Source organism: Bos javanicus, chromosome X (genome assembly GCF_032452875.1).
Source record: "Bos javanicus breed banteng chromosome X, ARS-OSU_banteng_1.0, whole genome shotgun sequence".
NCBI lineage: Eukaryota > Metazoa > Chordata > Mammalia > Artiodactyla > Bovidae > Bos > Bos javanicus.
In genome coordinates this window covers 113,074,652-113,093,306 of record NC_083897.1, presented here as the reverse complement: position 1 = coordinate 113,093,306, position 18,655 = coordinate 113,074,652, and the positions used below count along the sequence as shown (strand labels likewise).

Sequence of the window (18,655 nt, the reverse complement as noted above, 5' to 3'; positions counted from 1 at the left end):
GATGCTACCCAAATTTGCTTCTGAGTTACCATTTCTACAACTTTTTATTAACTCAAATCATACAGTTTATCTGTTTCATTTTAAAAATTTATTTAATTGAAGGATAACGGCTTTACAGTGTTGAGTTGGTTTATGCCAAACATCAACATGAATCAGCCATTGGGATACATATGTCCCCTCCATCTTGAGCCTCCCTCCCACCTCCCACCCCATCCCACCCTTCTAGGTTGTTAGAGAGCCCTGGTTTGAGTTCCCTGAATCATATAACTTTTTAACCTCTCATTTTCATATTTGGATTTTTCTTCTGTATTAGTCATGTGTTGTTTATCTTTACGTACTGGAATATAAGGTCCATTAGAACAGAGACACTCTCTGTCCTTCTCACTACATTTCATATAACTAAAGATCAATGATTTTTTATTGAATGAACAGCACCACGTGCAGGGGTGAGAGCAATATGCACAGATGAGTTTGGCCCTTCTTGACTGCGTAAAGACTACAATCTAATGGGTAAGATTCTATTTTTTTAATGTTTAATTACAATTACACTATCAAACATATATAACCCCAAACAGTATTCCAATCTTTAAAAAATCAGTGTATAGATTTCTTATAAAGATAAACAGGGGAAGGCAGAGAGGAATAAATAGATGGTAAATAGAGGAGGACTAAACAGAGGAGACCATTCTAAATCCAAGACACCTGGCCTGGGAGCTCCAGTTCCACCAAGATCTTATCACGCTACACTAATTATTACCTGGAAATGACTAAATGAGTATGTAAAATTCCTAATCATCTACTCTGCTTCTTAGAATATGTTATTATATATTACAAGAAAGAAGAAGTAGGTTTGAGACAAAATCTGTTGTGCATGCACATGTGCTAAGTCACTTCAGTCATGTCTGACTCTTTGTGACCCCATAGACTGTAGCTCACCAGGCTCCTCTGTCCATGGCATTCTCCAGGAAAGAATTCTAGAGTGGGTTGCCATGCCCTCCTCTAGGGGATCTTCCTGACCCAGGGATCAAACACCAGTCTCCCACACTGCAGGCAGATTCTCTACCATCTGAGCCACCAGAGAAGCCCACAAAGCCTGTTAGTTTCTAGAAAACCTGCAGTCCCTACAGAAAGGCTGCCTGGAACCTATGGGACTTGCTCTTAGTTATTCAAACTGTATGGCAGGTGTAAGGGAACCTAAGAGGATTAGCTACATCACAAATGCGAATACTGGAGCATTTTTATCCTAGGACTTTTATTTTTCAAGTCTCAACTTTTAGAGCACTATAAAATCACTTACTTTTACTTCCTCTCTCCAGATTTTCATGGTGCATTTTCAAGTGAAGCAATTTAGAATAAAATGACTATGCATCTATTTTGTGTGTGGAGTCTGTACTGCCTATCACGCCTTTGACATTCCAGAGCTTACACTGGTTAATAAAACTCTTTCTGCCGTGAGGCCGAAAATGGAAACATTAACATTCAGAGTTGCCCTTGAAAGTCATGTTTAGTCTGTGTTTTTTGAGTTATATAAGCCAGGACTGGGAACAATTCAAATGTGTCAGCCAGGAATTTTAAAAATAATAACTAAAATAATATTTTGGTGGCCAATATATCATAAACTGGTTTCTTTAATTTGGCCAAGTCATTTTCTTCCCCCTATCACTCAAGCATGAGGGTATATTCAGTTACATATATTAAAGACAATTAGGAAATATTGCTCACATTTTTTACCTTTTTATGGTTTTCATATTTTTTTTTTTAGCAAAGGAAACTGAGAAAGTCATTGCTTGATTCATGAAATACTTATTTTGAAACTCAGGTTGCATCTTTATAAAACATATGTGATCAAATATACTAGTTTTTTTAGATTTCTATTTTATTTTGCTTATCTATTGGTTCTACAATCAGAAATTATATTTTTGCCAAATTGATCAAGGGTTTACATGTTATGCTTTTGCTGAAGTGCTAACACAAATTACCACTAAGCTAGTGGTTAGTGAGTTAATAGCTTTAAAAATCAAATGTGAGAACTACCTGAACTCAAAGGGAGCAGAGGAAAATAAAGGAATATGGAAAAGGTTCTCCACAGTAGATGAAATCTTGAACAGTGCATAGCACTGCAATAAATTAACATATACTGTATTTAAGTCACTTCCAGTATCTCTTTTTCTCTTTTATGACTTCTTCAAATTATATATATATATATATATTTTTTTTTTTTTTTACTTGTAATTGGGGATTAAAACAGAAAAGCTTAAATTGACCTTTCTGAACATACTCAACAGCTGCAAGAGAAAACTACTGAAACATTTCAATCATATTCTCTATTTTGCCAGAACTTAACTCCAAAAATAAATATTAATGAATATTATAGTATTAGCTAATTCCCTTATCTGCAAAATACTATCAAATATCCACCAGTGTCCGGACTTAATTTTTAAAAATGAAGTTGTCTCTTAGAAGAAGTGAAAGTGCCATACAGAAAATGGTGGGTTTAAAAGTTAAAATTTTCTGCCAACCTTTCTTTCCATGAATAAGGGCCTTGATCACTGGTATAAAGTATAGCTCCCTGCTTCCCTCTTTGGGAAAACATGGATTCTCAAGGCAATTAATTTTTAAAATATATTAACATTTTTAAAGCTAGTTTACAATTAATTTTTAATTAAATATTTACTTCATATGGATTTCAATTTCTCATAGCAGGATTTACACAATAGATATTTACAACTGACTCACTAATTAAACCTGATATATGAGCCAAATTATTTCAAGTACAGATGTATCCCCAGAGAAATACAGTAAGCTTTTTGCCTATCAGAAGATAATGTCTTCAGATTAAAATGTTGTAATATGTGATTGTTAAAGCCTGTTTTTCCTTATTAAAAGAATATAAATTATTTATACACACAGATATATACTAGGTGTCTTATTATGTATTTCTTGCCAGAATTTTTATTGAAGTGATGCATTTGTTACACTTACCAGATTTTAAAAAATCTGTCATGGTCCTAATTAAATTTCTATACCATTACTTGATACAAATGTCAGCAATGTTTGTTTTCTAATGTCAACTAAGAATCTTTTTTTTTCGTTATGACAAGAGAAAAGGCCAACAGTGAAATGTAACATTAAAAATGCTTAGATTTGGCCAACTTAGATTCTGTTATACCCCTGTAAATAACTCTATTTCTTATAAATTACTATATATTTAAAAAATCTGATAAAATTTGTTGTTCCCTTAGTACATATTCACATTTTATGACTTAAGTATGACTTTTCTTCTATTTCCTTCAAATGTTTCAGTGGTACTGAATTCTTGCCCTGCTGCTGCTGCTAAGTCACTTCAGTCGTGTCTGACTCTGGGCGACCCCATAGACGGCAGCCCATCAGGCTCCTCTGTCCCTGGGATACTCCAGGCAAGAATATTGGAGTGGGTTGCCATTTCCTTCTCCAATGTATGAAAGTGAAAAGTGAAAGTGAAGTCGCTCAGTCATGTCCGACTTCTGGCGACCCCATGGACTGCAGCCTACCAGGCTCCTCCATCCATGGGATTTTCCAGGCAAGAGTACTGGAGTGGGGTGCCATTGCCTTCTCCTAACCCATGTCAAGTTGGTCTTCAAATGTGGTTAGAGCAATCGCTGAAGAGTCACTTCAAAATTTACCTCAGACTTAGGTTATTTTGTCTTTTTTAGCATACATGTGAAATAATGTTTGGGAAATAAAGTCATGGAAATATTTAAGGAAAGGTAATTATTATATCTGACAGTTAGAAGTGAAGAGCAACAATTAACAGAAAGGTAGAGTGATAGAAAAGAAAAACAAGGCTGGGTCTCTCATAAGTTACATAGGAGAGTATACAGTACTTTCCTTGGTAACTGCTGCTACTGCTGCTAAGTCGCTTCAGTCATGTCCGACTCTGTGCGACCCCATAGATGGCAGCCCACCAGGCTTCCCGTCCCTGGGCTTCTCCAGGCAAAAACAATGGAGTGGGTTGCCATTTCCTTCTCCAATGCATGAAAGTGAAAAGTGAAAGTGAAGTCGCTCAGTCATATCTGACTCTAGCCACCCCATGGACTGCAGCCTACCAGGCCCCTCCGTCCATGGGATTTTCTAGGCAAGAGTACTGGAGTGGGGTGCCATTGCCTTCCCTTGGTAACAGTATATGGTAAACAACATGAAACAGGAAAAAACACTGGTTGCCTATGCACATAGTTTATTTTATTGTTTCTTTTACTTTAAAAGGAAACTGCCAACACTTGCAAGTCCTACATACACACAAACATACCTAGAAATGACACAGGTCATTGGTTCTGCACTGATTCTAAGGCCATCTCCTGCCTCCTCACATATCACTTTATATTTATTAGAAATATGCTTAATAAACTATTAAGTAATTCATAGTTTTAGCTTATCCAACTAAATGTACACAAAATGAAAGGCTATATTCAGTACAAACTGTGCAAAAATATTAAGAAACCAGAATAGTTTCTAAGAACATGGGATAAGTGTAACATTTGGGAAAGTACAATCTTAGACAATCCAGCTTAGGAACCAAAAAAATCCCTAGATACTTATGAACAATTAGTTAATACAATAATATGGACATAAATAGATTTTATTTTCAAATAAAAACATCCCAGGCAAACCAGAAAACTGGCGAGTCGGCAGTATATCATTCTCACCACCTTTTCTCTTATGGCTATTCTTATATCCTTCTTTTGATCATCTCTACACTGGACTAGGCTCTGTATTCCCTATTCTATCTATTCACTGAATGAAATGACTCAGAAATAATTGACCATTTTATTTTCAGTCCAATATTGACGTTAATAAGCCTGACTGGTCACTGTGCTGTCTAGTCCCTCATGAGGATCTATTTACAGTATGCAATTTTATTATCAATTTGCTAAATATTTTAAATAAGTTTCCTCACCAGGTTCTCCTAGAAGAGCTTTTATTTAGATACCTACTTATTTAACCATTATATTATAGCTATATTAGTCTTTATAACAGAATTCATTTTTTACCTTTTTGTTAGAAATAAATGTTTATATTTTTTCCCACTCCTAAGCTATAAGAGTGAGGGGCAGGGCACTAAAGAACATTTCAATGATGTTTTTTTTTTTTTAAAGAAAACAATGATTACCAATTTCAAGAAGGAGGCTCAATAAATGTGAAAAATTGTAAAAACAGAGCTGACCATTAATGTGCCCATGTATCTTTCAGAATATATGTGAAAAAGAACACAGAATGACAAAAAAATATGTGTATGGTTAAAGGTGTGGGAACTAACGTCAGAATTCCTAGGTTTGATTCCTGCAGGTATTGCTAACCAGCTATGTGACCTTCTGAAAGTTTCCAACCACACCAAACATCAGCTTTCTAATTTTCAAAACTGGGATAATAAATGTGCCTATTTCATTAGATTGGAGAAGGAAATGGCAACCTACTCCAGTACTCTTGCCTGGAAAATGCCATGGACAGAGGAGCCTGGTAGGCTACAGTCCATCGGGTTGCACAAGAGTTGGATACAACCGAAGCAACTTAGCATGCATGCATGCAATCTTTCACTTTTTCTTTCCCTGGTGAATAGTAAGAGTGCCTGAAGAACTACAGACAAAGGTTCGTAACATTGTGCAAGTACCAGTGAACCAAAGTCACCCCAAAGAAAAAGAAATGCACAAAGGCAACATAATTGATTGAAAAAAGTGAAAGTCGCTCAGCTGTATCTGACTCTCTGCAACCCCATGGACTCTACATTCCATGGAAGTAGCCTTTTCCTTCTCCAGGGGATCTTCCCAAGCAAGGGATTAAACCCAGGTCTTCCACACTGCGGGCAAATCCTTTACCAGCTGAGCCACAAGGAAAGCCCTATTTTAGCATAGACCAACTCAATTAAGTGAGGAATAGAGTTTTTGCTTTCCTTCTTGTTTTACCCTCTGCAGAGGGCAGAAACATCTAATGAATAAGCATTATTGGAGAAATAAGGTATTAAAAAATAAATAAAGTGGGTATCTGTAAGATGAAGGGGTCTTGGATAGTTACATTTTAGTAGATGCACTGATGTACTTTAAAACAGGGCTATAACATTTTGAGCCATGTAACTGACTCAGTGCTCAATAGTTTCTGAGTCACCTATTAGCTGGAATCACTTGATTTTTTAAAATACAAACATGGGTATGGACTGTACTTTTTTAAATTAAATTGAAGTAATGGCATTATCTCATATGTGAGGTTATCCTTGGGATCTGTTACTTGTTTACAGTATTTATATGGAATTATATGTCTTCTCAACTACATTAAAAAAAGTTAAAACTGAGTATCATCTGTATAGTACTCTGTAGACCATAAAGTGTGATGCTGCCCTTTTCTAAATAACTCATCACTTCTTTACATCATAAGATGATTATTACCATACTAATCAACTTCATTTGGGTAAAAGTCATGTCTTATACAATAGTAGCACCTAAGATAATATATATAATTCTGGGTATCAGGGTTATGCAGTTACTTAGTAAATAATTTTATCAACAGTATAAGATAGGTATTCACATCATCATCATCATCATCCTAACTTCATACCTGGAGAAACTGAGGCATGACATAGTTAAGAAACTTTACAAAGTCATTCAGCTCACAGAACTATGTTTTGAACCTAGAGAGTATGGCTTCAGAATCTGTGATATAATCCCTCTCACATAAGAGATATTAATATTGATGAAATAAGCATAAGACATAGATATACATTTCATATAATTCCACATCATAAGGCACATAAACAGAAACTTAAAAGCTCCTGTGTGTAACAGTGTGTGTGTACTCAGCTGGGTTTCAGGTTTTATCTCCCTAGAGATACTTGAATTCAACCTATTACATCTGAAAAATTACTAACACAAAACTTGCTTTAAACACACACACAATAGTTGGGTCTTCCTACATGCTTTTACTGTTTGAAAGAAATGCTAATGTTGTTGTTTGCAGTCACTACATCATGTCCACCTGTTTGTGAACACATGGACTGCAGCACACCAGCATGCCCTGTCCTTTGCTATCTCTCAATTTGCCAAAAACTCATGTCCATTAAGTTGGTGATGCCCTCCAATCATCTCATCCTCTGTCCTTCCCATCTACTCCTGAGCTCAATCTTTCCCAGGATGCTGGTCTTTTTAAATACGTCTCTTCTTATCAGGTAATCAAAGTATTGGAGTTTTAGCTTTGGCATCAGTCCTTTCAATGAATATTCAGGGTTGATTTCCTTTCAGTTTAGTTCAGTAACCCAGTCGTGTCTGACTCTTTGTGACTCCATGCACCACAGCACACCAGGCCTCCCTGTCCATCACCAACACTGGAGTTTGCTCAGACTCATCTCCATTGAGTTGGTGATGCCATCCAACCATTTCATCCTCAGTTGTCCCCTTCTCCTCCCGCCTTCAATCTTTCCCAGCATCAGGGTTTTTTCCAAGTAGTCAGTTCTTCGCATCAGGTGACCAAAATATTCGAGTTTCAGCTTCAGCATCAGTCCTTCCAATGAATATTCAGGACTGATTTCCTTTAGGATGGACTGGTTGGATCTCCTTGCAGTCCAAGGGACTCTCAAGAGTTTTCTCCAACACCACAGTTCAAAAGCATCAATTCCTCAGTGCTCAGCTTTCTTTATAGTCCAACTCTCACATCCATACATGACTACTGGAAAAAACAGAGCTTTGACTATATGGACCTCTGTTGGCAAAGTAATGTCTCTGCTTTTTAATTAGCTGTCTATGTTGGTCATTACTTTTCTTCCAAGGAGCAAGCATCTTTTAATTTCATGGGTGCAGTCACCATGTGCAGTGATTTTGGAGCCCAAAATATAAAGTCTGTCTGTTTCCCCTGTTTCTCCATCTATTTGCCATGAAGTGATGGGACCAGATGCCATGATCTTACTTTTCTGAATGTTGAGTTTTAAGTCAACTTTTTCACTCTCCTCTTTCACTTTCATCAAGAGTTTCTTTAGTTCTTCACTTTCTGCCATAAAGGTGGTGTCATCTGCATATCTGAGGTTATTGATATTTATCCTTGCAATCTTGATTCCAGCTTGTGCTTCTTCCAGCCCAGCATTTCTCATGATGTACTCTGCATATAAGTTAAATAAGCAGGGTGACAATATACAGCCTTGATGTACTCCTTTCCCTATTTGGAACCAGTCTGTTGTTCCATGTCCAGCTCTAACTGTTGCTTCTTGACCTGCATACAGGTTTCTCAGGAGGCAGGTCAGATGGTCTGATATTCCTATCTTTTGAAGAATTTTTCACAGTTTGTTGTGATCCACACAGTCAAAGGCTTTGGTATAGTCAATAAAGCAGAAATAGACGTTTTCTGGAACTCTCTTGCTTTTTCCATGATCCAGCAGATGTTGGCAATTTGATCTCTGGTTCCTCTGCCTTTTCTAAATCCAGCTTGAATATCTGGAAGTTCACGGTTCACGAACTGTTGAAACCTGGCTTGGAGAATTTTGAGCATTACTTTGCTAGTGTGTGAGATGAGGGCAATTGTACAGTACTTTGAACATTCTTTGGCATTGCCTTTCTTTGGGATTAGAATGAAAACTGACCTTTTCCAGTCCTGTGGCCACTGCTGAGTTTTCCAAATTTGCTAGCATATTGACCGCAGCATTTTCACAGCATCAGCTTTTAGGATTTGAAATAGTTCACCTGAAATTCCCTCACCTCCACTAGTTTTTTTCATAGTGATGTTTCCTAAAGCTCACTTGACTTCGCATTTCATTATGTCTGGCTCTAGGTGAGGGATCACACCATCATGGTTATCTGGGTCATGAAGATCTTTTTTGTAAAGTTCTTCTGTGTATTCTTGCCACCTCTTCTTAATATTTTCTGTTAGGTCCATACCATTTCTGTCCTTTATAGAGTCCATCTTTGTATGAAAAGTTCCCTTGGTTATCTCTAATTTTCTTGAAGAGATCTCTAGTCTTTCCCATTCTCCTGGTTTCCCTCCATTTCTTTGTATTGATCATGGAGGAAGGCTTTCTTATTTCTCCTTGCTATTCTTTGGAACTCTGTATTCAAATGGGCATATCTTTCCTTATCTCCTTTTGCCTTTGACTTCTTTTCATAGCTATATGTAAAGCCTCCTCAGATAACCATTTTGCCTTTTTGCATTTATTTTTCTTGATGTCCTTTCGGTTCAGTTCAGTCACTCAGTAGTGTCTGACTCTTTGTGACCCCATGAATCGCAGCACGCCAGGCCTCCCTGTCCATCACGAACTCCCGGAGTTCACTCAAACTCACGTCCATCGAGTCGGTGATGCCATCCAGCCATCTCATCCTCAGTTGTCCCCTTTTCCTCCTGCCCCCAATCCCTCCGAGCATCCGAGTCTTTTCCAATGAGTCAACTCTTCACATGAGGTGGCCAAAGTATTGGAGTTTCAGCTTTCGCATCATTCCTTCCAAAGAACACCCAGGACTGATCTCCTTTAGAATGGACTGGTTGGATCTCCTTGCAGTCCAAGGGACTCTCAAGAATCTTCTCCAATATCACAGCTCAAAAGCATCAATTCCTCAGTGCTCAGCTTTCTTCACAGTCCAACTCTCACATCCATACATGACCACTAGGAAAACTATAGCCTTGACTAGACAGACCTTTGTTGGAAAAGTAATGTCTCTGCTTTTGAATTTGCTATCTAGGTTGGTCATAATTTTCCTTCCAAGGAGCAAGCATCTTTTAATTTCATGACTGCAATCACCATCTGCAGTGATTTTGGAGCCCCCCAAAATAAAGTCTGACACTGTTTCCACTGTTTCCCCATCTATTTCCCATGAAGTGATGGGACCAGATGCCATGATCTTCGTTTTCTGAATGTTGAGCTTTAAGCCAACTTTTTGACTCTCTTCTTTCACTTTCATCAAGAGCCTTTTAGTTCCTCTTCACTTTCTGCCATAAGGGTGGTGTCATCTGCATATCTGAGGTTATTGATATTTCTCCCAGCAATCTTGATTCCAGCTTGTGCTTCTTCCAGTCCAGCGTTTCTCATGATGTACTCTGCATATAAGTTAAATAAGCAGGGTGACAGTATACAGCCTTGACGTACTCCGTTTCCTATTTGGAACCAGTCTGTTGTTCCATATCCAGTTCTAACTGTTGCTTCCTGACCTGCATATAGGTTTTTCAAGAGGCAGGTCAGGTGGTCTGGAATTCCCATCTCTTTCAGAATTTTCCAGTTTATTTTGATCTACCTAGGCTTGCCTTAACAGTGATACGTGAATGGCAAATGCTAATCACAAAAACTGTTCTTAATATAAAGTTTTAAGCAGTAATTGGAGGTGCAAGTTACTTTTATTTATATGGCTTAGTTTCTTTATATACTGCTTTTTCCCCTTACTTTTCTCTTGTTAATCATTCCTACTTAGATATTCTCTCCTGCAACCTGTTTTTCATAATGCTGTCTTTTGATATGATCATGGGATCTCCCACCTAGAGGATACATGTTTTTTTCCCCATGGTTCCTATTCACTGCTCCTTGAAGGTCAGGTAATGTCCGTATGGAAACTGATGAAAGAAACAGGACAATATAATTTTCAGGTCTTCTCCATCCTTTCTATAGAAGAATCTTGGAAGAAGGGTTAAGTTTTTAAGCCTAGCATAAAGGGGCAATCAAAATGTGATAGAGGCTAAGACTGAAAACATAAGGGCAAAACAGAGACCTTACTTACAATCTATATGAAGTTCAACCTAACTCACAAGACCAGAATTCTATACACACACACACACACAAAAGTTGCAGGATTATGGACTCTATAGTTTCTTTGGTCCACTGTGCACATCTTGTTCATGAACTGGCCATCTATGGTAGGTAGCCAGCTGATTATTTGATTGCATTGAATGGTTTTGCTTTTCTGCATAACCAAGGCTCACAAGCTTGATTTCTATGAACATACACAAGTATGCCTACTGGTAGTATCTTTTGTGACATTTATAAAAAGATATCAGGATTATAACCACTAAGATATTTGAACAGAGAATGAAACAGAGAAGGAATGAAAAAAAAAAAAAAAGAGTTAGTGAGAGGGCACTGAGATAATATCCCCATGTAAGTTGCTTTAAAGATGTGTTCTTCACCTATATGAGTGCTTTCTTGCTCCTGCTCATGATTATTGCTTATTTAAGTTGTAAGTTTCATGTCTCTGTCAGTGATGAAGCCTCTGTGTGTCACAGAACTAGTCACAAGTAATGAAAGCATTTGCTCCATAAAACATTTATTGATCATCAGTTATGCAATTCACATGCTAAATACTTGGCTAGAACTGGAGAAACACAGAAAAGTCTCTCTGGCTATCTGGCTATAGCATAGTCTTTTTTTTTCCCCCTAATTATTGATATATTATTTACCTTTACTGCCATAGCTATCAGACATTCACCAAGCACTTTGTGGGGGTAAATGATTGGAAATAAAAATTTCATAGCAGTAACCAATAACACGTACTTCTAACCTTCCTAAAGATGGAAGAGAGCTTACTAATCACTAAAAGCACTGTCTGATTCTATACTATTTGCTTCTACTGCATTAGTATGCTTTTTCAGAATCACTTGTCCTCCTCCCAATTATTATATTTCTCTCTTAGTACTGTCTATTTTTTTTAAAAAATCCATCTTGTGTCTCCCAATTGCCCAGTCTCAGAATCTGTTATTTTAAACTGTTTGATAATTCCCTAATTCTAGCCTCTTTGGTTCTGCTGTTGATTTCCAAAATAATTTCCATTGACATTGCTTTCTGTCAGGCTGCATATACTTTCTGCAATATCTTCCTAACATATCCCGGATTCCTGTTCAGCTGTGATCTAATTTATCTAACAAGATGTATTTTCCTAAAATAGAAGATACACTTTCCTAAATTCCCACTCTCCTCAGTTTAATTTATCATCCGTAATGGATCCCTACTGCCTATAGCATAGCTCCAAATGCCTGTCTTGAGTTCAAGACCCTCCACGATCAGGTGGTGGTCCTCCAGCAGTGAGCACAGTAACACGTGACCAAGGCAAGTAACATACATTATATTGCCCCACCTCATTTCCTTTGCCCAAACAAATCACTATTTTTTTTAACTTTCTCAAGCCATTGGCCATATTATGCCTTATATAACATATAGCAGCCACTTATTTTCTGTGTCATTATCTGATACACTAGCATGTGAGTTTCTCGAGGAAGATTCCATGCACAGTAGGTCTCTGTATTTTTCACAACAGCTATTTTGTTTTAATAAATGTCTGTTCAGTGATATGGATTAAAATGCAATGGAATGAAATGAAATGTCAAATCCTTTGGCAGGATTACATCTAAACCTTCCCATTACATGACTATCCAGATCATTTTAAAGGTCACTGGAAGAGATATTTCACAGTCTTGGCAATCCAAATGTTTGTGATTAACTAAGCTTTAAGGAAAAGATAGGTGACTGTGCTTCTAAGAGAACATTTAATTTGTATTAATCAGTACTTAACAAAGAACATTTACTAAAGTCATAATATCATGTACATGTCACACTGATACCTGTACATTCTATTTTTTTTTATAGTATGATCCATTTGCATTTTATTTTATTTTTTTTTATTTTTTTTTTAAACTTAACATAATTGTATTAGTTTTGCCAAATATCAAAATGAATCCACCACAGGTAGACATGTGTTCCCCATCCTGAACCCTCCTCCCTCCTCCCTCCCCATACCATCCCTCTGGGTCATCCCAGTGCACTAGCCCCAAGCATCTAGTATTGTGCATCGAACCTGGACTGGCATCTCGTTTCATACATGATATTTTACATGTTTCAATGCTATTCTCCCAAATCTTCCCACCCTCTCCCTCTCCCTCAGAGTCCATAAGACTGTTCTATACATCAGTGTCTCTTTTGCTGTCTCGTACACAGGGTTATTGTTACCATCTTTCTAAATTCCATATATATGTGTAGGTATACTGTATTGGTGTTTTTCCTTCTGGCTTATTTCACTCTGTATAATAGGCTCCAGTTTCATCCACCTCATTAGAACTGATTCAAATGTATTCTTTTTAATGGCTGAGTAATACTCCATTGTGTATATGTACCACAGCTTTCTTATCCATTCATCTGCTGATGGACATCTAGGTTGCTTCCATGTCCTGGCTATTATAAACAGTGCTGCGATGAACATTGGGGTACACGTGTCTCATTCCCTTCTGGTTTCCTCAGTGTGTATGCCCAGCAGTGGGATTGCTGGATCATAAGGCAGTTCTAACAACTTGTAAAGTAAGGACTTTGTTGATGCTGTTACTAAGTCAGTGTAACTAATAACAAATGTCTAAACCTCTCAAAAGAATTGGAAACTTAGATAGTAGACTAAGCTTTAAACCTCATCTCAGTGTGATTGAGCTATGAGATAAGATTCTTGAAACAATTATTTTCTTTTTGATTAAAATACTCTGCAAAATAGCAAACCTCTTTCCATTAATGAAATTTCAAGCCCACAGCAGACTTCTATTGTCCTCAATAATGCTGTCAGTCCTTCAAGGGAAATCCTTTCATTCCTTATCAACATCACTAATAAAATCTTTCTCTTATAAGACAGAAATAACCAACCAGAATTATTTCTGACATGTCCCTTCACAAGAAGATTGAGAGATTCAATTTGTTCACTCCAAAGAGAATCACTTTTGGGTGACTTGGTTCTAAAGTCAACCTCTAAATTCTTTCCCCAAAGCAACAGAGATGAAGAATTACTGGTCTCTTCCAAATTTTGCAGCAAATTGGACTTTTCCCAGCCACTCAGAGATAATAGTTTGACTAGATTTAATAGTAACCACCAATATAGGATCGATCGCTTTACCTTGCCTAATTGGCAGATTCAGTAAAAGTGACTTATTTCCATGACATTTCACGGTGGTTGAATTTCTAGCCTGCCTCGTAATAAAATGCTGTTGAAATGAAGATAGCAAAGGATGCTGTCACAGAACATAGAGGAGCATATCTGTAATATGCATGGTGTGCTTGCAAGATTTGCCCTCCAACTGAGAGAGAGAGAGAGAGAGAGAGTGCACGCGCGCGCAAGAGGGAGTGAGAGAACAACAGAGTGCACACCAGAGCCCTCTGATGTGAGAATTTAAACCCATTCCTAGGAACAAAACCTGTATCTCTCCTTTAATTCTGTTATCTTTAATTATCTCTTAAAAATAAAGTAGATGGATATAATGTTTATAGATACGAAGCTAAAACAACTAAATGGTCTATTAGGTGAGAAGCATGGTGATGTAGCAGGGTGGGGCTACTTTCTGACTACCCCAAGGTTAGTGATGTATTTCATTGTCAGAAGGAGAAATTTCCTTATTTTCATTCACTAACAATCCTTGGGAAGAAAAGCTGCAAAGTAAATCAGTGATTATTTAAATAAGGCTTTAGTTTGAATTCAGTTACCTAAGCAAGAACATTTATCCTTTCTTCTGTTTTATGATGCATGGAAAGACTAACACAAATAATTTACTTCTTTTAGTGTCTACGTCTAAAAAATATATGTTTCCAATTTAAGCAAATCAGTCTACTTTATAAATTATTTTATTTTGTCAAATTTTTGTCTTCTCACTGTAACTACTTCAAGTAACAATAGAGAATTATCAACTGTCAGACTTTCTCTTTGCTTTGTAATACATTTTTTGCTTATCTTAATTTTATAAAAAATAATATATTGTGAAGTGGGTTTAAACAATTAAAGGCAGAAGCTAATCTCACTTTCTGTGCCAGTAAACCAATCCCTTCCGGTTTTCCTTATGCACTTATATGAATAAATCCTAGATATAAATGATTACATAATCAACTTGCATATAATTATGTTGCTTCCTTTTTGTTTCAAATTATTATCTTCAAAGCAATTTCATACTCATCAGAAATGGCCCATTTTCAAGTAATGGACAATCTATTCAAATTTTATGACAATATTAGACACATTTCCATTCCATTCACTATTTATCTTCCAGAGGAAAGTGAAAAACCTCTCAGGTAATTGGCAGAATACAAAGACCCTGGGCGTCCTAACCTCCATAAGGGCTCAGTTCCTGGTTTCCAGGTGAGACCTTTGCACATAGCTGTCCTAGTCATTCACACTCATGGCTGCCCTACCATTCTCTGCCACTTCTCTCTCATGGGCCCGCTTCCTGGCTTCCTCTTTAGACTCCGGGCATCCAGGGCTGACATTCTTCCCTCTGATATTCAGGGTCACTGCCCATAGTTTTGCCCTTGCTGGAAATGCATGGCATTCCATAACTAAAGGAAACTTTGAAACCAAGACTGGAAGAACACTAAAAATCAATGGGCTTAACACTTGCATTTCCAGCGTGAAGTTACGGAGAACCTGAGAGATTCAACAATTTCTTAAAATTACACATGTAGTTGATGGTAAGCTGGGATAACCCTCAGACTTCCCAGGTGAGAAGGTCGTCTGATCTTGGGGTCCTTCCTGAACAGACCCTAAGCCAAGTATTGGGGTACAAATGGTTTATTTGAGAAGTCATCTCAGGGGATATTATGAAAGGGCAAGACTGTGAGACAGTTGACCTTGTGGACTTCTGGGGCCGAGTCTTGCTGGGAAACCTCTGAGGAACTCTGGAAATAGAGAGATGCTTTGGAATCATCCTGACATGGGGTAGGGATTTGAGATATTTATCTATCATCTCCCATCCCTCCTTGGTTAGTGGCAGCTCTGGCAGTACTAACTACTTTTTGCCCATGTTTGAACTGGCTGAGATTCTCCTATGGCCAGCAAATGCCCTCAGACTGAGAGGAAGTCACTGGTGTATATAGAATCTGTCTGCACACAACTTCCAGTGTAGGCCAAGGGGAAGCAAATGGGTATAGGGTCTATCAGAGGAACACATGACGCACACAGCAAAAGTGGTACAGGTCAAGGTCTAGCAATGGCTCTAACTTTATCAGATGTTCAAATAAAATTTATGTGACAAAGGGAACCTCTTTTAGTCACGATTTACATGTGAAAATTAGAATACATTTGATGCTTTATTTTTCCCCAATGGCATAGTAGCCAGGATTACCATAGCTCTAAATCTCCCTAAATTGCTTGACCTTAAGCTGTTGTGGGCAAAGGATGGTTTTGGCTGCAGCAAGATAAAAAACCAGCTCCATTTGTCACAGCAACTGAAGCTCATGAAATAAGACAGAATTCTAGGACTTTGAAAGAAAGGTCTCCTTCATCTGCATGAAGGAACTGTGAAGCTAACTCTGTAAAAACTATATATATATATACATATATATATATATATATACACACACACACATACATATACATATATATATATATATGAAATTGGGTGAGATACAGATTTAGAAGGTCTGAGTTAAGACAGCAGATATTTCCTTTCAAAGCCATAAATTCAAGAAGCACAGACTCCTGAATAGAGCTGTCAGATAAAATCCAGGATGCACAGTAAAACCTGAATTTCAGCTGAATAATAACTAATTTGGGACAAACTTTTACTAAAAAAAAAAAAAAAAAAAAACAAACCTCACTGTTGATGTGAGGTTCAAATTTAACTAGGTCTAACTAGGCTAGGCTTCTTGCATTTGTATTTGCTAAATCTGGCTACCTTAGTCTTGGACCAGTCATGAAGGTTCTTCTGTATGTGTGTGTGTCGTGCACATGTGTGTCCTGATGGACTGAGCAAGACTCTGTTCCTACAATAAAATCCAGAGCTAGCTAGTTTTATAATGGTTATTAGAATTATGCATTGTCTAGAATTAAGCATTGTCACAATGCAAATGATTTAATTATATATATATAAAACGTTAAAGACTCACAAAAAAACTTAGAGTAAATGAATTCACTAAAGTTGCAGGGTACAAAATCAATATACAAAAACCTGTTGTATTTCTATACAATGACTAAAAATATCAGGAAGAAAAATATTTTTAAAATCCAATTTACAATTGTATCAAAAGAATAAAATGCCTAGCAAGAAATTTAACTTTAATTTGCCTAGCAACAAGTTTGACCAATGAAGTAAAAGACGTGTATGCTGAAAACTGTAAGACACTGATGAAAAAAAACTGAAGACACAAATAATTGAAAATATATTCCATTCTCATTGATTGGAAGAATACTGTTAAAATGTCCATATACCTAAAACAATCAAGATATTCAATGCAATCCCTATCAAAATTCCAACATTTTTCATAGAAATAAAACAAGCAACCCTAAATTTTGTATGGAACCACAAAAGACCCCGAATAACCAAAGAAATCTTCAAAAAAAAAAAAAAAAGAATAAAGCTGGAGACATCAAGATGCCTGATTTCAATTCATATTACAAAACTACAATAATCAAAACAGTACAGTATTGACATAAAAAACAGACATATAGATCAATGGGATAGAATAGAGAAATGAACTCAAGCATAAATGGTCAATTAGTTCACAGCAAAGGTCCCAGAAGATACAAAGGGGAAAGGACAGTCTCTTCAAAAAAATGGTACCAGGAAAACTAGACAGGAACATGCAAAATAATGAAATTAGACTGGTATCTTTTACTTTATACAAAAATCAACTCAAAATGAATTAAAGACTTGAATGTAAGAGCTGAAGCCATAAAACTCCTTGGAGAAATCATAAGTGGTAAACTCCTTGACATCAGTCTTGGCAATTTTTTGGATCTGAGCCCAAAATCAAAACAAACAAGAGCAAAAATAACTAGTGGGAATGTATCAAACTAAAAAGCTTCTGCACAGCAAAGGAAACCATGGACAAAATGAGAAGGTAATTATCAAATGGGAAAAAAAAACACTTGCAAAGCATATATCTGATAGGGGATTAATATCCAAAATATATATAGAACTCATACATCTCAACAGCAAAAAGATACATATCTGATTTTTAAAAAAAGGTCAGAGGTTTTCTTTTTCCAAAGAAAACATACAAAAGGCCAAAAGACACATGAAAAGATGCTCAACATCACTGAGGAACTGCAAGTCAAAACCACTATTATCAAAAAGAAGAAATAACAAATGTTGGGGACAATGTAGAGAAAAAGGAATCCTAATGCACTTGTTGGGAATGTAAACTGTCACAGCCACTGTGAAAAACAGCATGGATATTCCTAAAAATAATTAAAAATAAAACTTACATATGATCCAGCAATTCCATTTTTGGATATTTATCCAAAGAAAACAAAAACACTACCTTGAAAAGATATATGTACCCTCATGTTCATTGAAGCATTATTTACAATAGCCAAGATATGGAAACAACACAGGAGTTGTTTCCTAATTCATCATTGACAGATGAATGCATAAAGAATGTGTGATGTATATATATATTGGAATGTTGTATATATTCCACAAAAAGACAAAAGAATAATAAAATCTTGGCCATTTGTGACAATTTGGATGATCTTAAGGGAATTATGGTAATAAAACAAGTCAGACAAAGACAAATATTGTATGATTTCACGTACATGTGTAATCTAAAAGTCATTACAAACAAACAAAACAAAACTTACTGACAACAGAATGGTGGTTGCCAGAGGGGAGGGGGCTGGGGCACCAGGTGAAATGGATGACTCGGCCCAAGAGGTGCAAACTTCCGGTTATAAAATATGCAAGTCACAGGGATGTAATCTATAACATGGTAACTATG

At 36.8% G+C, this 18,655-nt stretch overlaps 1 protein-coding gene across 10 annotated transcripts in view; it reads right to left on the bottom strand.

The window, feature by feature from the left end:
* DMD (dystrophin) overlaps positions 1-18,655 on the bottom strand; it is a 2,228,404-nt gene that overhangs the window by 1,564,015 nt on the left and 645,734 nt on the right. Inside the window, exon 1 of one of the 10 annotated variants that reach the window (XM_061410476.1) lies at positions 1,298-1,364. The exons of the other annotated variants lie outside the window; for them this stretch is intronic. Coding sequence (XP_061266460.1) covers positions 1,298-1,324 — 27 coding nt within the window. The 5' untranslated portion in view covers positions 1,325-1,364. Of the gene's footprint in view, positions 1-1,297; positions 1,365-18,655 lie in introns of those variants that run through there. 10 annotated transcript variants of the gene reach the window in all.